The following is a 22954-nucleotide window of genomic DNA, read 5'->3' as shown; positions in this document are numbered from 1 at the left end:
ACAATAGTCAAGATGCGAAGGTCTGAACTCTAAATAAATGACAGTGCAATAGCACCTTGTGCTAAAGAAGTATTTGTGGTACTCAGAAGACAGCCATCCATCTTAAGAGTGTGGAGTCATCCACAAGGAAGAGAGAAGAAAAGTTTTAGTTTTCAAAACCAGGTATTTGTTAAACCAAACTGGTGATTCCTTTTTTCTCTTCCAGAGCGAGTATCAGCAGGGATCCCTTTTATGATATGCTGGCAACAAGGAAAAGAAGAATTGCAAATAAGAAATAGAACATGATCAGCAACTTGTAGACATGCATCAACCTATAACTGAGCATACTGTGGAGTGATAGAAGAAATTGGACAAACTAAATGAAGACAACTGTAAATTTTATATATATACATATATATATATATATACACACACACACACACATTTTACTATGGCATAAAAATGTGGCAAAACTTTTCAGGGTAAATAGTTACTGGTATATAACTTGAAGTAAGCTTCAAATCCCAGAGAATGATTATATTGGAACTTAATACAACTGAATATATGGAAGCCTTGTTTTCACTTACATTAGTGACAACTCCAGTTTACTCGTGTTGGGAGAGAAGGAGTTCAGGGCTAACACTAAAATGTTCTCTACCTGTTACCTGAGCACATTTCCCATAAAAGGAGTGATTATAAGACTTTGAGTTCTTAGTAACCAACAGTGGAGCATGGCATGATCTGGCACTGCATTTTCCTCTAAGCAGAAACCTCACAATCCCAATGTCAGTTTTCAGTTGAGTGTGTTTCACAGTAACAGCTGAGTGTAGCTTTCATTCAGGATTCCTCTCCTACCTTTATGGAAATAGATTTTCTTCAGAAACACAGTGACTGGCAGCTCAGTGGGTACCTTGTGGTGCCAAAGGGTTTTTATCAGTGTGCACTGAAATAGAGGCAGAGCCCAGCAGCAGAGGCTTGAGACTGTGGCCATGACGTGAAGTACCAGATGTGGTCTGGTGTTTGCCAGCTGGCTAAAACTCATTCCTGTCTGCTCATACACTCACAACAAAACACTAAGGCCTAATGACTGGTTTAATCTGCTTTTTACATAGTACATCCCTCTTATGTTTCGGATGCTGTAGTTTGATTAACACTAGGTTACTACTAAAGGAGAGAGATGATAGGGCTTGTGAGATTTTAGAATTTGCATGCAAAAACACCCCCAAATAATTTCGCATGCATTCAGTGTTTTAAAGGGAAAAGCCAGGTAGGTGAACTGTCTCTGTAAGGTGCAACCCTGGAGAGTTAAGCAAGCAGGATTCATCCTTTTGCTTGATAACAAACTTTGGACATACAGAGTTCGTGCAAGTTCATGAGAGTTCACTGTTTTTATTGCATTCTTAAACGTGATTTTCAGATTTGTGCTACAGCAGTTGAAATTGAAGAAAATAGACATTTTTACTAAAAAATAAAGTATTGATTACCTGGTGCAGCTAGACTTCCCCATAGGCATGTGTCTGGTTTTGAAACCTGTGAAGATGTCTCTGTGGTCCTACTGCTGGATCTCTCAGGAACACATCAGCTGCTGCAGCAGATTCTATTCCAGTGCTTTTCTGTTGATAGCACACGTATTGCTCTTAGGGTAAGGCCCCTAATTCCACAGTGGGGGCAAAAGTGGGAGGTTTTGACTCTACTGCTTCTGTTACTACTCAGTTTTTCCCAAACTTGTTGAACTTTAGCCATGCCTACTGTGCCAGTGAATGTGTTGGAGACCCAAAATGTTAAAGCAGCTTTGCTGGTTGGTTACAGGAGCATCTCTGGGTCTGCTGTAGGGAGATATGCTGCATTGGCAAACTCACAGACTTACCAGGTTGATCTGTTTGAAATTTCTTTTGAACTGTAAGGGAGAATCTGTTTCACTGTTCTGTCTTACTGATTTGCCTTGTTTTGCATGGGGTGCCAACCTTGTGAGTGTTTTGCTTTATTGCATATTTGCAAAAGAGGCTGAGAGGAAAAGAACAAAGTGAACTCTCCTACATTTTAGATTTTCCCCAGGGTGCGTGGAATTGCTTGGTGGGTGAATGTTTAAATCTTAGTGCTTCCAAAGGAGTAAAACTCAGCCAGAGGAGGTAGAATCCTTAAATAAATGTCAGTGTGGGGGATATCTTTTCTTAATGGAACACATTTAAACTCTGTATAGAAATGAATTGAGTTGCATGTCCTGTGTTTGCAAAGCAGCACAGTGATGGAGCTGCTGCCAGCACTTGTTTTGAATCTTCTGTTCTGCAGTGACATTTTGTTTTCAAGCACTGCCTACATCAGTCTTAGCTTTGGACAAGTAGATTTGTAATGCAAATAAGTGACAAGCCAAATCAGGGTACTAGTGAGCGTAAAGGTGAAAGGCAGCAAATACAGTATCTCTGGAGAAATGTGAGATTACAGAAGCATTAATAAGCCATGAAGCACTTTTGTATCAGTTCTTACCTTCTGAAATACCACCTTCAAGGAAATCTAACCACGTGAGGATGTCTGCCTATACACATGAAGGAAATGCCTTGAGAGTTCATTTGCTGTATTTAGTTTGAAGTTCTTATATCCAGCAGAAATAATTATTTAGAGTAACATGTAACTGAGGATATTATAGCAGGAAATACTTTATTTCTTAGCATTGAAATGCAACATCTTAAACAGCTACTTGTGGTGCTCAATGTATCTATTTAATTTACCAAAGCTAATGGAATAGCATTTTTATGTGTGTTAATATTTGATTTCAAATGTTCTTTGTAACAGTATTAACAGGGAGTGAAACTGGCCCAAAATTTCCACTGGCCACGAGGCCAGTAAAACAAAGTGGCTTGTGAAAATTTTGGCCATATCAGGTACTATCCATGAGGGTGAAGAAAACAATCTCTCAACCTTTCCCTTTTTTATTGGCCTTCAAGTCCAGGGGTGGCTACTGAAAGTGGCTGTTTGGTGGCCTCAAGCAGGATCTGTTACAGTTTGGCCATGCTGAGGAAAAGTCCTCTGGGGACAACAGATTCTCCCTTCCCGTGGCACTGAAACTTGAGTAATTCTTGAGCTCTTTGCTTTTGACCCTGCCCTCTTACAGCTGCAGGGGCAGTGAGAGCTGCAGTGCCAGTGCAGCTGGGAGGGAACTCTACACAAAACTTAAGCTCAGCTGGACTGACTTAAATTTTACAATATTCTGACAAAATAAGCTCTGCGTCACTTAGCATTTTGAACCATTTTAAACTGGTACAAAACTGAACCTTTATAAAGTGAGCAGCATTTATAATGCTTCATATATAAGAAAACTGCATATTTTTAAGATTTATTACATATCTATGTAGATATGCTTGCTGGAAAAGCTAGGTCTGTTGTAGACCAGATACTACAAATTAAGACTTGTGGCTTACCAGTTTCATTTCTATATTTTCTTGGAAAATGTTTCTAGCTAGAGTTTAAATATAAAATGTAAATACTGTACAGGTATGTATTGATATGAGTATTACTTGGTGTATACAAGTGATTTGCATGACAAATATTCTGTATCGATCGTTGTTATAATGGTGATGTTCTTATGTAAAGCCACTGCAATATTAATGTTTTCATTTATCATTAAGACCTGTTGCTTAAATCTGTCAATTTTCTCAAAAATAAAGTGTGAAACTGTACTGTCTCCTCATTTATCAGGAATACATGAGAGGCAATTGCTGACTCTTAAGAGTCAAAGGTTCAATTTTACAACTGCTCTTGTAAGTAAAAGGCCTCTTTTCCCTACCCTTAGGCACAGTAATTTAAATTATCAGGTTTAATTTCAACTTCAGCTGCAAAATGTTTCAGTAAAGTGTGTTGCCACATGAGCATGACTCCAGTAAAAGCTGGTTTCCCTTGAGAGCCACCCTAAATTGAGGTATTTTATTTTGTCAGTTCCCTGCCCGGAGTTTAGTCAGATGTGAGGGGAGGAAGCGGATCTCTGCTTCTGGAGTAGATTAATTAGTTTCCTCAATTAGCAATTAGAAACAGGTGCTGCTGCTCCACAGCTCTGGGACAGTGTCACCCAGTGTCCTCCCTGCTCCAGAGCCACTTTGGGGCAGCTGTTGCCTGTGGGGCTCTGAAGGGAGGCACAGCAACAACACAAACTCCTTTTAGACACTTGTGCTGGAGTTACCCGTCAGTAAAGGACAAGACACCAAATCTTGGAGCCAGAGGACAAAAGAGGAAAAAAAAAGCCAGATACAGGACAGGAATATTAGTTACTTTGCCATGTTACTTTATGTAACATCACATAACTGTTGCCATAGGAACATTATGCAGGTACATTATGGTTTGGCTTTATGGTGTTCTCCATGGACCAAAATATTACTCTTAAGTATTTAGTGAAACATTAACCTTGCTGGTGGTTTTGTTTTGTTTGTTTGTTTTGGCACACACACCACCAGGTTCCTGCTGGGCTCCCAGCCTTGTGCCTGGCTGTGGAAGCTGTAAGTTCAAAGGAGAAGCCTTCTGCATCCTTGTCTAGGCAGCTGCAGTCCCAGGTTACTGATCTTCTCTTGCTCACACCGACAGCATCTTCTCCCCTACACTGAGAGGAAGATGTGACTTCTCAAGTGTCAAACATGCTCTGACATCTGTCAGCTCCCATGACACAGTGCATTTTAAAGAACTCAAGTAAAACTCAAGTAAAAATCCATTTTAACTTTGCTGTATTTATATACTATATAAATTTTACATGCTATATATTTACAGTGGGGCAAGTGCTTTTTATCTTTAAAAAAACAAAGATCAAACTTTAGACATCTCTGAACAACACAGCTTGTATAAACCAGACAGATTATTCAGATGAACTGTATTTAATACAGGTTCCCCACTCATCTCCTGATGCAGGACCAGTGAATAATAAGTGCATCACAGTTTGATAGCATTTAATAATAAAAATAAAAATCACAGTATGAATTTGTCTGTAACTAGACACTTTAGAGAGACAAAACAGACAACTGAGACTTAAGACAAATGACAGTATATTAAGAAAATGTAATAAAAACATATGGAACAATATACAAATAGTCTTGAGAGATACATTCAGAACTGCATATTCGTTGTTTCACAATGTTGAAAACCAGAAGATTTTCTTCAGATCTTGAATATAACTCAAATGTGAAGTAAATTAGTTTCTAGTGTCAGACCACAGAAAAAAAAAAAATTAAGCTCTTGCAAAACTTGTGAAGTTTTAAATAAGTCTTTAAATTAAATATACAGACTGTCAGTTGCAACTTTTATAATTCCTGGTCGCTCTTGCACCAGATGTCTTAACTTGGAGTAACATTACATGAATAACATAAAGTCAACCTGAGTCTGTAATTAAGCAGCATTTGAGATGGTCTATTCCAGGGCATTATCTCAGCTCAGTGAGATATTTATGTGGTATTTTACAATGTTCAGCAGTTGTAAAAAGTTTTCACCCTTTTGGATTAGAAGTATATTTTAAAAAAGAAAGTCTCAAGTTAAAAACTAAAAAAAAGTTCATATATGGTAAAATTCTGTACAGAAATGTTAAGCACCACTTATGACTGGATTTTGTCTTGATGGTAATTGATAATAAATTTTAAGTTTTGATGGTCACTATTGGTAATGTCAGGTTTGAAGGTAAGAATTCATTGGTTTTGATGATGAGAAGTTGTTGGTTTTGAAGGTGAAGGGTTGTTGAGGTTGGTGGTCAGAAGTCCTTGGGGTTGGTGGGTGGGTTCAGTCTGAGTATTGAAGGCTTTCATCAGTCAGCTCCACATCTGAAAGGCAAAAGGAAACAAGGTCAGTCCTGCTGTGACATTACACTGTGTCTCAGGGGCTTCATTTCTAAAGGGCTCAAAGCTGCCCCAGCTCCACCTGCTCCCTCAGGACAGGATCCAACTTCCTCACACACCAAGTGCACCTCAGTTCCAGGCTGAGGCTGGCTGAACTGCACTGAGCCTCAGGACAGAGCCACCTGCTTTAACAGCAAGTGCTGGACCTTGGCTGAATCATATTTAACTGACGTTTTGCCTAGAAAGCATCCTTGTTTTAGTAACAATCTCGTGGTCAGGCTGACCAAATTGTAACCACAAAGAAACTTGCTGGAGAGAACACACAGGAATGCAGGAAAGAACTGCTTCAAAGCTGCTCCATCCCTCCTCCTGTATAATTTTTTTTTAAACCACAGCTTATCACTAGCTGTTTTCATCCTTATTTATTCAAAATAACAGGAATTGGGGTGAAAAGCACAACCTCACAATTCCTCAGTGGTTCCTCATCTGTCCCTACATTGAGACATTCAGTACTCTAAAAACACAGCCAAAGTGGCTTTTCTTGAAAGCAGCTTCCATCCTTCAGAGGATCTACTTGAGACCCATTTAAAAAAAAAAAAATAAAAAAAAAAATAAAAAAATACTGACCCTCCAGAAGATGGAGCTAATTAACATCCATGGACTTGAGGAAATACTCAAATTCTCAAGACTTAAACTGCTTTTGCCAGCCCTGATGTCCCCCTCCTGTTGTGAGCAGCGTGTTCAGCAATGAACAAACAGCTCCTCCTCCTTCCCCAGGCCCAGCACCCTCAGTGCCCTGCCCTGAGCGAGGAGATGCAGAACATTTCATTCCTCACTGCACCTGCCTGGTTTGAAAAACCCGAGTTTGCCATCTGCTGGCCAGAGAATCACTAAGGCCAAACCACTATTGAGCACAAGCATTTTATTCTGTTTGGCTTCTTTTTGTCAGCTAGAACAGACCCTTTTAGTGCAATAAGAGTTCTTTTGGACAAGTATCATAAAAGAAATCTCCTTTTACAACATTAGGATTTGAAAGACCTCAATTCAGTGCCTTAATTTTTCTTGTTAAAGAAAAACGGGTGAACAATCAGCTTTCCCTCTACTCCGTATTTTTAGAATAGAACCTTTTGTTATCTCTGTCTTAAATTACAATCAGTATTTTATTAGGGTAGGTATAAAGTGTAAAAAATTTAACAATGAAACTTGCTTTTGGATAGTGAGCTGTCTTCTTCAGGGATTACTTCACTTATCTTTGAATAAAATAGTTAGGAGATTGTTTTGGTTTTCTATTAAAATAGATGAGTAACTGGAACTGGTTTATATCAGATAATAGGCATTTAATAACGTTTTATTTCTATAATAAACACTTCTGTTCAGCAAAAATTTCATGGGAAATGTTGTCAAGTTTGATTTTAGATGTTGAATTTGTTGCAGTGTGCAATCATCTTGATTGCATAATTTTAGAGCTAATTAATTTAAACTAATTAATTTATCTACTGCAAGCCCAAGTTGAGATTATGACAAGCAACAGCTGAGAGCTCAGGGTAAATTTAGTCAGGCACACAAATTCATATTTGGGTTTTTTGTAAGAAGCACCAAACAGACTTTCTCGTATATTAAAAACTGGGAAAGAGCTGTTTCCTCAGCCCACTTCTGTGTACTAACAGAAAAACCCCACAACTGAATAAAACAATAGCAGGAATTTAACACTCTCCAGGTGTTAAATTGTGAAGTGTTCTCTGGAGGTTTGACAGCTGTGCTTAGAAGGCAGAGCTACACCTGGACCAACAATATTTCAGTATTATCACCAACTACTGTTATTCTGAATGAGCAACCAGCACTGTTTCTATGCTATGAAGAGCTGAATGTAGTATTTTATTTAAATTATAGAATGGTTCGGGTTGGAAGGGATCTTAAAGATCATCTATTTCCAACCCCCTGCCATGATACTGTTTGGAAGCTGTGATAAAACCCAGGGATTTCATCACACAAGCATTTAGAGATTGCTGTGAATAACCAGGAGTCCCAGGGCCCCTTACCTCTGACATACTCAGTGGATGCCATGGAGCTGTATTTCTTGCTGTCACCTGCACCAGAAGGCTTGTCTTCCTTGTAGGGTTGTTTACTGCCCTGGTTTCTGTATTGCTCACATAAATGGTCATCTGGAGGACGGGATTCTTCCTTCTTCTCCCATGTTTTTTTCTGGAAATGAGGATCTAAATATTCCAATAAGTCTTTCAGTTTCCTGTCGTGCTTCTTCTTTTTCTTCTTTTTCTTATATTTGCGATTGTCATTGTCAAAGTGGAGCACAGAGCAATCCAAATCATTAAGTCTGAAGGAAACATGCAAGTTAAAAATAGAAAAACAGATGTGGCACTTGAAGTATATATGAAATGTTACTTATTTACCGCAGGTTTGGACTTGCAGAGTGCCTGCTACTTTGTGGTACTTTCTGCACTTCTAAATTAACTTAGATGCAGCAACTTTAAGCCCTCAGAATGAAGGACAAGAGGTCCTGGTTTGTACACAAATCATTAACAGGCATATGGGGAATTAAAAAAAAAAAAAAAAAAATTGTAACCTAATCAAGAATGGTGTGCAGTTGTTATTCTGACTACATTGTCCAGCTCTAGTGTTCTAACACAATTCAGCAACATCTTTCCTATCTTCTCTTGGCCAACCTAATAACACGATCCCGTCAGATTATGACAGATAAGTTACTCAGAAACAATGAAAAAAAGGCAGACATGAGAAATACCCAGAAAATAATTAGGAAAAAATTGCTGATTATGCTGGAATCCTTGCTTACTTGTAATCCTTCTCTCGATGTTTATCTTTGGACTTCTTTTTCTTCTTGACCTTCTTATACTTTTTGATTCTTTGGTCATCTGTCTTTCTGCATTTCTTTTCTATGTCACTTCCACTTTCTTCTTGGTGGGAGTATTTTCTTTTGCCATTTCTTAGTTTTTCTTTTTCGTTTTCCCGGGAAAAGTCCTCAAAATTTGAGTGAGCTGACACTGGTGGGAGTGCGTGCCTTTCACGAGAGTATTTTTCCGAGTGCTGCTGAGGTACTGAACAGTGGTGGAAGTTTGCTCTGTGGCTGCTGAAGTGATGCACATCCTCCTCTCGGGAGAGTGTGCTGTGAGCCCATCTGCTTTTGCAATGATAATCCTTGTGTGACCTGCTGTAAGCTTGGCTCAGTTTGTCATAGTCTTTATCACAATGAGAGGACCTCCTCTCCCTACCATCCCTTGTTCCATGGGAGGAATAATAATCATTGTAGTATCTGCATTTTTCCCATCTCCGTGGTTCATCTTGATAGTATCTTTCTCTAATCCAAGGTCTGTCTCCTTTGGAATAATAATACCTATTCCTGTCAGGATCTGTCCTTTCTCTGCTTCGGGATCTGTAACGAGAATATTTTCCTGAGCTCCTGCCATTACTGGGACTGTTCCTTTCATTGTGGGAGGATCTGTACTTGCTCTCACTGCAATACTCCTGCTTGTGACGGCTTTGCTTGTTTGTTTCCATGCTGTGAGAGCTCCTCCTCCTGTGGGAATGATCATCTGGTTTGTTTCTGGTTTGCCTCTCCTTCTCCTCAGTGTCCGAGTTTTCTCTCTTCCTCCGGTAGTGCTCTTTGTCAGTTCTTTTGGAGTCATGGATTTTTTTCTTATTTTTTTTCATATGTTTATCATCATCTTCACCTATTTCATTATTCAGCCCCTCATCTGCTCTAGAAAATTGACTTTCCAATACTTTATCCAGCTTTGTAATAGAAGAGTCATTAACGGGTGGTACTTCTACGTAGTTATTAGAAATGTCCTTTGTATCTTGGCATTTATCTGTAATATCTAGAGATGCAAGTTTTTTAGAACTACATTCAATGTCAGGCTTTATAGAGGAAATTTGCCCTAATTTCTCTTTGCTCTCAGGAGACCCTTTGACGTACAAAGGATTTTCTTTTGAAATGAGTTCAGGTTCTTTTGATCTTCTTAGTTTGTCTTTCTCTCTGATGTCTTCAGACTCACACTGCCCAAGGAATTCACCTTCAGTATCCAAGGATTTTTTCCTGACCTTGTGCTGACCATTGATATTGAGATGTGCATTATCAGCTTTTGTTATAATACTTTCAGCAACTTCTTCTTTGGTAAAAATGGTTTCAGGATCTGGTTGAGTAAAAAGTTTCTCAACCTCACAGCTAAAGTTGGAAGGAACCTTCCTGGATTCTTCATAGGCAAACAGTGCTTCCATCACTACAGTTTCCATAACTCCATCATTGTCAGAAGATTTTGGAGGTCCAGAGACACTGCACAAAAATAAAAACATATTTTTAACTTGAAAAAGTCCATCTAAAAGATGCTAGGACTAAAATCTCTAAAATTAAAAACGTAGCAAATGCAAAACTCTGAAAGACATTGTCTTTAGAAAACCTTTCTTACACCTCCCCCAGCTCCCATGGACAGTTTTTCTTCTCAGTTCTGCAGGCCTTGCCTTAAAAAACCCATCCCCAACACATCCAACTCCTTCCACTTGCAGCTCTGAATTTCATCAATAGCCAGAACAACTATATTATATATTTGCTCTTCCCCCAGTTAGAAAAAAGGTAAACACACAGATTTCCCACTCTCCCAAGTGGGAAAAGATTGTGGGAATTTACATTCATTCATCCTAGCATGCAAAAAAGGGAAAGAAGAATAGGAAAAGCATTCCAGACAATGAAAGAAAAATGTAAAAACATCCTGTCAAAGTTTTACAGGAGGCATCTGCCTGTATTTAGTATCAGAATAATGTGTGCCCAGTGCTGATGTTTGCAATACCAGATGTACAGTGTGGAATTCTCTGTACTGATGTACATCTCTTAAGCAGTATTAGTAGATGGGTAAAATAGTAATAATCTTGTATAAAATCTTGTTTTAATCAGAGTGAAGTAATTTTACCTTTTTTCCTCTGACAAGCTGTTCAACTGGCTGTAGGTAAGAGATTCTAAGATACCTTGACGATCTGGCGACAAAGCTTTAGGCATCTACAATTAAAACATGGAAGTTAACAAACAGAAAGAAAAAGCTATTTTTAGTACAAAACTACTGCTGGCCAACTTCCAACATTAGGTGTTAAATAAGATCACACTGAGTTACCTGCACTATTCTCACTTTACACATCACCCCCCTCCTCCCAAAAATGTATTTTATAAACTTATGAAGTATTATCTCCCTGAACTTCTCTTACATTGGCATATGTTATATGTCAACTCAGCTCCACAAATTCAGTGGGAGAGTAGCACAAAGGCTTAGAATGTAATCTAAGAATGTAATCTTAGAATGTAATCTGTGCTGTGTTTTCTTGGTATTCCATATTGTAGTGCTCATGAATACTGAATGCAGCATAGGTGAGAAAGTCCAGGTGAACAAATGTAACTCACCGTTTCAAGCACTCCATTTGCTTTAGAGAAGAAAATCTCAGAAGGTTTAATGGGTTGGACTTGGCAAGCGGAATCATCAAGTTTCAGTCCATTTTCTTTATATTCATTATCTAAACTAATAGCACCATTTAGGGAATCAATTTTTGGCAGCTCATGCTGGGATCTTTCTTCAGCATTCTGACAGGTTGAGTGGGAATTATGCAATGTACGGACCACCTTCCCAATCAGAATTCCATTGGAAGCTACAACGTTGCAATTCCTTTTGAACAAGCCCTTTGACTCCTCGGATCTTCCTGAAGGTTCTGCACCGTAAAGGACCATGTTATCAGAACAGAGCTTAGGGTTTCCATTCACTGCTGGCTCAACAAAGATTTCATCAGGAACCTCCTGCTTGGAGACATTAGTAGCAACTGACACTGTGGAGAGGTTTGAGGTAGGCTCTGCTGCGGAAGAGTTTGTAATTGTGGCTGAAGGAAGGGGCTTCAGATCCTCCTCCTCCACAGCGCTGCTGGGACACTCGGCCTGCGGCAGCGCCGGCCGTGCCGGCAGCTTGTTGTGAATACTGATGGTGATCTTCTGCGTTTTGGAAGGGTCTGTCATTGAAGGCCTGGAAATCGCCCAGTTTTGAACACAAGCTGTTGGTGGAGCTGAAGATGGCCTTTTTACAGCAACACCAACAGTGCTGGGATTCTCTTTTAGGGGTCCATTTCCATTTAAACGACTTGAACTCTGGATTTGAAGAGATTGTAAGATGGATATGTTCAAACACCCAGCATTGGAAGTTTTACAACATTAAATTCTCATACTAAATAGTTCCACAGATTGCCTCAACACCTAAGAAGAAACCTCACCTCCCTTCCAATAAATCTATGTCCAACAGGTGTGTGTAAATCCTGCCTTTGGTATCAAATCAGCATCAGTTTGACACCCACCCAAACAACTTAAGATTGACTAAAGCTATTCAAAATAGTGTTTAATTTCCTTTTTAAACACTTCCTGACAACACTGGAATAATTCTCCTAGTACTCAGGAAAAAGGCAATTTGTATTCTATCACTGTCTCAACTAAAGTGACACTCACAGGGATGGGCCAGATACTTACTTCCTAAATTTAAATTATTTTGGTATTAATAGACTACTTTTTAAATTTAAATTATTTAGACATTAATAGATTACTTAAATTGTCTTGAGAACACAGCTCTCAGGCTTTAGAAAGCTGAGCTGGACGGATAAAGTAACAAACTGGCACGGCTGCACAATTAAGGCTTAGCCACTGTTTGAGTAACTCTGGCTGTAGTACCAGGGCTGCAAAGAAACCTGCAGCGTGGAAGGGAAAATAAAACTCAAAAAAACCCACCCCACATTCAAACGCACTATAATTTGGTGCTCCTATCTGCCCCCCTGGAGTTACCTTCATCATGTGTGGAGGCAGGCGTGGTCCCATGAAGGCAGGCTGCTTGCTGCTGGCACCGCGCTGGCCCAGGAAGGAGCGCGGGTAGGAGGGCGCGGGCAGGTAGAAGGCTCGCTCCCCCAGCGTCAGGTCGTAGCGCCTCGGGAGAGAAAGGGCACCTTAGCTCTGAGTTCACAGCCTCAGTGCTGTGAGGGGCACCTCACAGTTCTTCCTCCAGCCTATTGCTGCACTAAACCCCGTCCCATAATCTCACAGCAACAGTGCGTGTGACACCCAAGATGCGTCCGGAAGATTTAGCAAGACTACAAACTGAAGAGTAGATAAAGGTCTTCCTACAATGTCCTTTCCGGGGCAGGGATTCAATCTCACACCATCTATGGCCATGATTTCTCCTCTTTTCTAAACTGTACAGCTGCAGAGAGCAGATAGAAAGCAGCGTACTCAAGTGCAGAAGTTTAAGGGCAAGCAATGAAAGATAATAAATGACACAAGGAATTTCCACTTAGAAATATACAAATAGTAACATTTTCCTAAGGCGAAAAGAAAAAGACTTGAAAACAAGAAAAGTATCAGCAACTTGATAGTCAAAAATGTTCTGAGCACATCTGGTTTTATTACCTGATATAAAAAAGTACGTAAGCTTGCTGATTGAGAACTGTTTTGATATCAGAAAGCTCTACTGAGGCATCATTCATTCGGTACCAAAGTCCATTACCAGCCTGCAAGCAAAGAGAGAATATCTTCAGATGAATTGCATGTGTTCCAAAGGACATCACAGATAGAGCACTGCAGAACAAAGCATACCAAAACAGAGCAAACAAAGCACATGATGCAATGTTTTCCCCTAAAACCAGTGGTTACCAGTAACAATTTCATTTCTTTGCCAGCACAGATTTTATCCTGTTAGAAGTTAAGCTGATCTACCTTAATGAAGCAGAGATAGTGTCCAGCATTACAGTTGAAGCCACTATGTACAAGAACTGCATATAAAGCATAGATGAGGGGTTCTCCAATAGATTGGGACATATATGCTCGAAGATCCAAATATTCAGGGTATTTTACATCCTAAACAAAGACAAAGAAGATTCAAAAGTTATCCTGAAATACTTCATGGAACAGTCTGAAAAAGACACAGACTAGGACTATACAAATACATTTTTCAATTTACTTGAAAATGACTATTCTCAGAAACAACATTTAATAACTTAAGCTGCAGGGAGTAATTTTCTAGAGAATTAGCTCTTTAAGGATAAGGTATGTTTTTATGGTCACATAGAAACTCTTTCAGTATTAAGAAAAAAAAGCAACAGCCACAGCTGCTAAGTTGTTATATTGACTTCTTTCACACTGTAGGTTACTGTCTGAAATGTGAACAACTTTAAAATGAGTATTCAGCTTTGGGATGTGTCCACTCCGAGAAGATAAAGCAGTATTCCAGCTGCAAACATACCTTGTTGATCTTTCCACCTGTAAAATTTGCAAATCTTTTCAGTGATATTGTGAGAACATTGGAAGAGCGATGTATCGTGTATCTCTTTGATGCTGGAACCATCTTTTTACACCTTAAAAACAAGCACAGACATATTTTTAACAGTATATTCTTTTCTTACCCACAAGTCAAACAAGTTCTCATCTCTCATACATGCTTATGCTATTTGAATTATATTTTGCTTGTATAATATGTTAGATCTTTTCTTAAATTCATCAACTGCATTTCAGCTTTGGTAATAGAGAGAATATAGCAGGATATTAAAGACAGCTCTACAGAACAGAGAATAAAGGATTTAAGACATTATCTCTTGATAGCCAAATAAATGCCTGAACACGTATCTTTCTTATGTCAAAAAGGTAAGGCAGTAAAAAATGTAAAAAAAATTACTGGAAAGAAACAGCCATTCTGCAAGAGGCAGACATTGGACAATATTGAGTTTTCTTGTACTGAGGTTGCCTGGAAAGACTGAAACTCTCTGCAGTCCTTCAAAACAAAATTTTTAAATTTGTTTGTTTCACTGCACACTCAAAGGAGGTACAGACTAAGTCCTGAAATGCAACCATCAACACAAAGACTAAAACATGTCACTTTATATTGTCAAGAAAAATACTGCTGAGAGCTAAAAACAGGAAGAATTCAATAGCCTCTTCTCAAACTGATATCAAAATACAAGGCACAGAATTCCAAATTGATGAAGAAAGCCAATTAACAAAATAAGAGAGCCACCCAGAAAAAGAAAAAAGAAGCAATTCATAAAATTCTGAAACTTGTATTTAGAGATGAAGGTTTCAGGCAGTAGTAATCCTTATTAGAAAAAAAATAATGGTAGAAAACAAAAAGGAAACTGAAAAGTAATATAATAGTTTGCCAGCAATGGAAATGACACTGTACATACACCAAACCTTTCTTTTCAAACTCACAAAAGGACTAAACTTCTGGGTTGGTGCGTGACTAAGCTGGTCACAGCTTAGTTGGTTGCCTCCCACCTCAAATCCTTGTCCATATCCCTGTGCTCCAGCTCACTGTTCTTATCAGACATGCCTTTTAACTTCTGGCCATGAGTATTTTAGTGTGCAACTTCACACTCAGGAAGGCTGACAAGCCCCAGCACAGACAGTATTAGGAATAAAAATCTAATGTGAGCAATACAATTCTTATAATGTATTTCCAAATATTCAACAGAAATATAAAAATCACTCATTTAGAAACAAGTGCATTATTTTCCAAGCTTTGAATGATTTCAGTATATTAGTTATGTAAACAAAACTAAATGAAACAGCAAGCCATGTCTGTTTTATTGCTAAACAAGGTCAAGAGAGAACTTAGTCTCCAAGTCATGCACAGCATTGAACATGTATCTTGTATTAAGGTGTAATTAATAATAATCTTACTTGCTACACTTATAGCTGTTTTCACCATCCAGCTGTTCTGGTTTCACAAATTGTTCTAGAGCTCTGGTGACAGATGTAACTGCCTGGATGAGTAGGAAAGTAGAACAATAAGTCACAAGAAATGCAAAATTTCAAGCACTTAGAAGCACTTTACAAGAGAACCTTGCTAGTTAATACTTAAATGGCCTACTGAGATCCAGCAAACACTGTGAAGGAGGAGACAGAAACAGAGTTCATTGAGTATTTAACTAATTTCAAAATGATCCCAAGTCAAAATAAATAAGTTTTGCAGTGCCAGACAGTATCTGTGGTATGCCTTGGCATCAATGAGAACAATCAAACCCATCAGTCTAACAAAAGATGTATATTGAAGTAGAATAATCGAGAAGTATGATTATATCATTGTTTGTGTAGCCATAATTATTATTTTTCCAGCTTAAATCCAATCCAAACATGGAGAGCATTTCCATGCCTTCCACAGAACAACAAAATCCAATCCACCCCATCCACTACCAAGCTGTTTTGTTTCAACAAGATAAGTTTCTATGCAAAATGACTTTATTTTACAAAGCTCTACAAGCCTTTACCCATCTCAGCCCATACTCAGAGACATCTTACCTTGATATCCAAAGTGACGTCGAGAAATGGCTCGTACGTATCCGACACGGCTTTGCAGTTCAAGCACTTTACTGGAATCAAAATACAAATGCTTAACATCATGGGAATGAGACTAACTGCATGAATTTAAATTATTAATGCACATTACTTTAGTCAAACTACAAACTCCTTTGCTACAGACAGATAAAAAGACATAGAGCAGTTCAAAAAACAGTAAATTGTTTTAAAAAGTACCTCGAGATCTTAGATATCCTCCAAATATTTGATAAATAAGTGTGGTGGCTTGAGAAGATCTGTCTAATCTGCAAATAAATTAAGAGTCAGACTTCAGAAGACTGAAAGAACTGAGTTAATTTCTCTAACAATTTTTTGTTTATGAAAACCAAGGACATAGATTTTAATTCATGATAGTAAATAAAGTAGTAAGAGGGGTCAGGAAAAATTAAATTATTTTATGCTTACTTGGTGCTTCCATTCAAGCAAGCTTTCTGTAAAGCATCCACAGTGAAGCATAAGAATTCATGTGCATCCTCTTGACTGCCAAAATGGAAATGTTTTCCTATTCCTAAAAATAAGGTTATCATATATTTATTTCTTATAAAATGAAAGAAAACACACATTTCTAAAATATCTCTTCTTTAAAGTATCAAAATTATTTATATGCATCGAATAATTCACTGTAAAATTTTTTTAAAAATAAAAATAAATCTATATCAAACAACTTACTTTTAAGGCCATTGATAACAGACGTAGGTTTGATGGCATTATTAGAGCAACACAGGACCTGGTTGATGTGACTTTCCATTGTGCACATCATACAGAATCCTTCTACATGACCTAGTGAAAGAAGAAAGCGTCCCATTCTAGTCAAATACACATTGCTAAAAAAAAACCCCACCCCAAAATAACAATAATCTAAGTTGTGGGTGCAATGTCCACTCTCTGTGGTACATTCTCTTCTCCTAAGGCGTCAATAGCCCAACAGTTTTGTGGAATTTTATTATGCACAACTGTACAAAATAAAACTCATTAAATCACAGACCAAAGCCCCACCCAACCTGGCCTGGAACACTCCCACGAGATGTCCCTGCCAATGGCAGAGGATTGGAACTACAGAATTTTGAAGGTTCCTTCCAATGATTCCACGATTCTTAACTGAAATAATTTTTATATATGTGAATATATAAAACACAATCAAACTTCTAGGAATACATATTAAGATACCAGACTAGAAAGCATACAGGTGCCTTAGGAATAAACCCCACATTTATGGATATAAAAAGAAGCTCCCTTGGCTTTAAATAAAGTCAAATGTAAAAATGAAATTCAAAGAACATAAATTCCAGGGTTTAAAAAATACAAACTTAATTATTTAGAATAAAATCATCCCAAATTTTAATACAATTACCTTCAAATTTCTATTTGAGTTCATAACAGATTAGTTTGCAGTGCTTTCTAGAACATTTGGGGTTTTTATTGGGTCAACATTGAACATATATTTTATCACAGTATTAGTGCACTGCAGTATCTCAGCTGTGAAGACTAAGAATCTTCAATGACAACATCCTAAATTTTATCACCTTTCTACCAGCAGGAAACCCAAATGCCAAATGTTCATCAAATGCCCCACTTTACAACGTACTTCATTATTCACATGAAGCAAGAAATGATCTTTTCTTCAAGTTTTACCATGCACATTAAATTAACAAATTGACTTTATGCGTCTCCTATAATTCTGAGCCTCCTGTTAGCAGGATCATAGAACCATTTAGGCTGCAAAAGACCTTTAAGATCTTGTTCAAAACCTGCTTCTATAGACAATATAGGACGACTAAGAATTTTCTTCACAGAACTCCTGTTTTTCTTCTACCTTTGGAGCTGTCCAACAGATTTATAGTGTTAGAAAATACTCACAGGACTTGGTGTGCTCAAGTGAAAGCATGTAATTGGCAAGAGGAGGCGTGTAGGTCAAACACTGGAGAGTAGAATTAAGGAAACACGTGTTGCCGAGGTTCTGCAGTCCAACTCCAACACTTTGTGTTTGTTGCCAGTCCATACAGATTTTCTCAGGCGGAAAAAGAATTCTTTGTGGCGGGGCAATCCCATCATTAACAACTGCAAGAAATTGGTATTTTTTTAAAAGAGTTGTACTGGTTTTGTTTTAAAGAGGGTATTTAAGAAGTAGGAGTCTGCAGGAGCAGCCTGAAGAACCAGCTCTACTCCAAAACACAGCAACACATGATGCACAGCTTTAACACTGCCATGTGAATTTGCTGGTCAACACTCTCCTTTGGACAACAGTTAATTCATCTGTTTTAATTCTTCTAATAAAAGACAGAAACTACCACTCTGATTTTAGTATCTGATTTCTTTATCTCTGTATCCTTTAATCTCTTAATTCATTTTTTTTTTCCTTATTGTAACTTAACCCACAAACTTACATTTGTGGTTATGCAGTAAGAAGAACTCAGACAGACAAACAAGTAAGCAGCACAGAAAGTAACCCCACAGATATCAGATCTCTTTCTGGGCAGTGTTATTATTCAAAGACTTGTGAATAATGGAAGCCATGAATAGACATGGTAAAATGTACTTTTCTCTCCAGAACAGAAGAGACCTAGGGACATCTGAGCATTATGAAAAGCTCCCCTTATTTGATTTTACATAAATAAAAAATACTTTACAAATCAATTGTAAAGAGATAAATGCAAGTTCTGCAACACCTATCCCTGCAGCTGCCTTAGGGGAGGCACAAAATTGGAGTCTGTGGCTGTACTCTTGATTCACTGTAGTCCCATTTGCCAGCAATGCAACAACTAAATCTGCTTCTACTTTGGTTTTGTTTTTAACAAAAAGGAGAGAGGACAGAAGACACTTACCTAGATCTCTTTGGGCAAAAGGCTTTGATTTTTGAGATGATCTACAATAAATATGCCCCCCAGGACCTTTGTCCACAGAGACTTTGTTTGGATCTTCTGTAGGAGGTACCCGGCCCAAACTTGCAGTGCGTGATGTCATTTTTTTAGTACGGGGTTTCATAGATTTGTCAGACCGTCTTGAAGAAGATTTTTTAGACTTTGAAGATTTTGGCTTGTTAACTATGGTCATTGTTCATATCTGTAACAAGGCAAAAATTCTGTTTGGCATAAGAACGTCCAAAGTATTCCAGAAAGGAAAGACTAAGAAAAATCCTAGCACTTAGCCTCAAAGAACTTGAAGAAATAAACAGCTAAGAATGATTACAAACAAGGGAACAAACCCTAAAACTCAAAACTCAAAACTCAAAAGAAAAAAAAAAAAAAAAAAAAAAAGAAAAAAAAATTTCCACCCAACGCACAACTAAATGCACAAAGTAGATTTTTTCCATCAAAACTGTAGCAATACTGCTTTAAACTTCTGCTGAGCTAATGACCGACTGGTGGCATTTCTTACACTTTCGTGGGATTTCAAACCACTATAGTCCCCAAGATCTTTTTCCTCAAAGAAGCTTTGAGCAGTGGCACAATCAAGTGTTGGCCTGTTGAGATCCAGGAGGAATTGCCTGGCCAACATCTTCCCCCTCCTGGGAACCACACACCCCTGATGACACAGAGGATGGGATACAGCTCTGAGAAATCTTGGGAAAGAAGAGCAAGAAAACACTTGCAAATTTATTTCCACATGGGTTTCTTCTGCCCTTCCAAGAAGTATTTGTTTGGATATGATTTTGGCAGCACTCCTTGCAGTGTTTTGCACCCATCATTTACAATGCTTACTTATAAACCAAGAAGTTGAATTAAAAAGCATCTTTTTCAGTTCTCCTTACGTAAAGTTGTTTTGCCAGGGAAAAACAAAAGAGGAATGTAAACTATAAAAAGAAAACAATGGCCGTAAAAGAAAGCCAAACAAATCCTCAGCCCACAAGAATAAAGGCAATAATCGATACTAAGTCCTTTATAAAATGCTGATTATGTTTCAAGATGGTACCTCTTTAAATATGTGTAATTTTGTGTGCACAGCTGCTGAATAGTTACATGATCAATTATCAACTCCTATAGGTAAATTTTTACTACTATTGTGCTATATCATATAGGGCCTTTTTAAGCTTAGGGAAACTATAAACTTAACTGAGGGTTTAAAGTATAACCTGCTTTGTAATATTAAAATAACTGAGGGAACAAAGCATGAAGCAGTTTCAGATTCATGGCACAACTTGATTGCTAATCATAAAACTTCAGGTAGATTAAGCAAAGCACAGTAAATCACAGAACTTCTAGTCCCACAGAAGACAAATTATGTGTGGAACCTTTAATTAGATTTTTATCCCCTCTAAATTTTCAATTTAAAATCTACTCTGTACACACTTCCCATTTTAGAGACGGTAATACACAAAAAATGGAAAATTTACTCATTTTAATGAAAATGAGGACATCCTTGCCAATTTCAAAGACTAAGATGACAGTTCTTGGGCTTAGTGAATTTCAAGTAAGATCCAGACTCAAAATTGCAGATACCTATGATGGTGACGTCTCCTTTTCCTGATGGAAAGGGAAGGAGTTTCAAAAACATACTTGGAACTTATTTGCAGGACAGAAACCAGAATCAAGACTGCAGTGAAAAGCAAACGAGAATATTATCACAAAAAAGCTTTGGCCTTATACCGACCAATGAGGGAAGCCCCACGTACTTTTAAATTTATTTTTGACAACTGAGTAGCACTGATTAGCACCGCAAATTTAGTTCTGACGACTGATTAACAGGTATCAAACACCGAACACCTGCAAATATCAATGGATATCAAGAATAACTCAGATCCAGCACTTTTTCAAAACCTATCAATACAATTAATTGGGATATAACACTTCTTTGACGGAGCAGCACAAACATTAGACAGGTATTTTTGCTGTCCCACAGCTCACTGTAAATAGAGGTTCTGTTCCGTTCACTGCTGAAGAACATCAATTCCCATTGCCGTGTGCATTAAGCACTTTCCCCCTCTGCTATTCCCAGGACAAACTTCTCCCAGTCTGAGCGGAACAGTTGCTTTCCCCCCGTTTGGAATGTTGTATCAGCGCTGTTTAGATTCTTTTTTCCCAGTCTCATCACAACACGCATCAGTTAATGCTCGGATCTAAATATTTACGTTTGGCACACAATAAATCACAGCTCGGGAGGGTTTTATACCAGAGCCTTGTTCAGGCAGGGAGTACGCGCCTTTATCTCGGGACAAACCAAACACTTCCAGCAGCGAGTGTAAGAAAACACGAGCAGCACAGGAGGCAGAGACAACGAGGAGGAGGAAAGTGCTCCGGGAGAAGCCCGGGCAGGGTTACCCCGCTCCATCCCCGGCCGCGAACACCGCCCGGGAACAGCGCTGGTTTTACTTTCGTTACACAATGAAAGGAGAGAGAGGAGAGCGACTGAGGAGTTTACCCTGGCGGGCAGGCGGCGGGGACAGCCCCGGGCTCCGTGTCCCGGGGCCGTTGGTTGTGGTTGTGCTGTGGGAGCCCGGGCCCGCTCAGAACCGAACCGAACCGAACCGAGCCCGCCCCGGTACCGCCAGCGCCGAGCCAGACCCGCCCTTGCCTGGCTCTGCCCTGCCCGGGGTCCCGCTATCCCGAGAACGGCCCGGCCCGGGCGGTGAAGGCCCGGCAGGGCAGGGGCAGGGCAGGGGCGGCACCGCACGCAACATGTCCGCGCCCGGCGCGGCGAGACCCCAACACACACCAAACAAAACCCCGGCACGCGGGCCAGGGGGCCGGCAGCCGGCCCAGAGGGAACTCCCGCCCCGCCTTTCCTCCCCTGACCCGACCGGCCCCGGCCCCGGCCCCCGCCCCCGGCCCAGCCGTGCCGCCCGGCCCCGGTCCCGGCCCCGCGCTGACCTGTCCGGCCCGCGTTGTTCCCGCTCCGGCCCGGGGGCAGCACGGCGGCGGCGGCGGCGCCCAACGGCGGCCCCGTGCCCATGGCAACGCGGGGGGGCGGGCGGCGGGGCGATGGCGGAGCCCCCCGGGCACGGGGCGCAGGGGCCGCCGCCGCGGGAACAACGCGGGAACAACGCGGGGCCGGGCGGGCACAGCGCCCGTCCCGCCACGGCACCGGGACCGCCCTGCCGCCCCCGCCGGGAGCGCCGCCGAGTGCCCCGCGCCGGCAGCGGCGGCAGGAAGGAGGCGCGGAGCCGGCAGGACCCCGGCGCGGGGCGGAGAGCACCGGGAGGGGGCCGGGAGGGGGCCGGTCCCGCCGGCCCGGGGGGTGACGGTGGCGGGGCCGGCTCCCTCGGCCGCCTCGTGCTGGGGCCGGCGCCCCGCCCCGCCCGGGGGTCCCTCCCCTCCGGCCGCCGCCAGCCAGCGGGGCAGTGGCCGAGCGCCCGGCCCGCGCCCCGGCGCCGTGGGCTGGGCTGCGCTGGGCTGGGCTGAGCCGAGCCGGCTGCTCCCGCCGGCCGCTCTCCCTTCCCTTCCCTTTCCCGGGCCGGCCCCTCCCCCGGCCCATTGATTTCCAGGCGGGAGGCGCACGCGGTGCCGCTGGGCTGTGCCGGGGCCGCCGCCGGGCCCGCCGCTTCCCCCCAGCCCCGTTACCTGGCTCGGCCCCGCTTGACTCGGCGCTGCCGGGTCCCCCTGGCCGCAGCCCCCGCCTCAGCCCGGCCCGCTCCGCCTCCTGTTACAGCCCGTCGGGGAACAATGACGTCCCTCCGCCGGCCTCTTGCATCCGGGGCCCGGCGCCGGCCGGGCAGGCGGGCGGGCGGGGGGAGGAGAGGAGGCGGCGGCGGCGGCGGGGGGAACAGCGAGCGCCTCCGGGTCACACGGGGACCGGCACCGCCCCTGTGCCGCGGCCGGGAGCCGCTAGAGGGGGCTCGGCGCCCCCGGCCCGG

General features: G+C 41.1%; 2 protein-coding genes across 5 annotated transcripts in view; one reads left to right on the top strand and one right to left on the bottom strand.

Moving 5' to 3' along the window:
- Positions 1-3645, top strand: part of CYTH3 (cytohesin 3) — a 49248-nt gene extending 45603 nt beyond the window's left edge. The window contains exon 13 of the mRNA XM_083872640.1: positions 206-3645. Coding sequence (XP_083728766.1) covers positions 206-278 — 73 coding nt within the window. The 3' untranslated portion in view covers positions 279-3645. The remainder of the gene's footprint in view (positions 1-205) is intronic.
- A 656-nt stretch (positions 3646-4301) lies between these two features.
- Positions 4302-22742, bottom strand: USP42 (ubiquitin specific peptidase 42). Of its 4 annotated transcripts, XM_083872429.1 has the most exons (18): positions 22662-22742; positions 20604-20697; positions 18990-19227; positions 18025-18225; positions 16837-16947; positions 16573-16675; positions 16345-16412; positions 16111-16181; positions 15493-15575; positions 14060-14171; positions 13534-13674; positions 13228-13328; positions 12610-12748; positions 11200-11928; positions 10718-10803; positions 8590-10086; positions 7820-8112; positions 4302-5765 (listed from the first exon to the last, which is right to left on the bottom strand). In XM_083872429.1, the coding sequence occupies exons 3-18, from the start codon at positions 19216-19218 to the stop codon at positions 5725-5727; spliced, it is 4005 nt and encodes a 1334-aa protein (XP_083728555.1). In that variant the 5' UTR covers positions 19219-19227; positions 20604-20697; positions 22662-22742; the 3' UTR covers positions 4302-5724. The 4 variants fall into 4 exon arrangements, with proteins under 4 accessions (XP_083728555.1, XP_083728554.1, XP_083728557.1 ...); XM_083872428.1 differs by lacking the exon at positions 20604-20697 and having other exon boundaries at positions 22662-22728; XM_083872431.1 differs by lacking the exons at positions 20604-20697; positions 22662-22742 and adding an exon at positions 21972-21991.
- Between the last annotated feature and the right edge of the window lie 212 nt (positions 22743-22954).

This window comes from Zosterops lateralis (assembly GCF_965231275.1).
Source record: "Zosterops lateralis genome assembly, chromosome: 15".
NCBI classification, from domain to species: domain Eukaryota; kingdom Metazoa; phylum Chordata; class Aves; order Passeriformes; family Zosteropidae; genus Zosterops; species Zosterops lateralis.
The sequence above is the reverse complement of the archived record's forward strand: the minus strand, read 5'-3'. Positions and strand labels throughout refer to the sequence as shown.

Coding starts and splice junctions, on each gene's coding strand:
- USP42 (XM_083872429.1), bottom strand. CDS start 19,218: ATGACCATAGTTAACAAGCCAAAATCTTCAAAGTCTAAAAAATCTTCT. Junction 16,413..16,572: donor TGCTTGAATGGAAGCACCAA/GTAAGCATAAAA, acceptor ATTTATTTGCAG/ATTAGACAGATCTTCTCAAG. Junction 12,749..13,227: donor TACGTACTTTTTTATATCAG/GTAATAAAACCA, acceptor TTCTCTCCCGAG/GCGCTACGACCTGACGCTGG.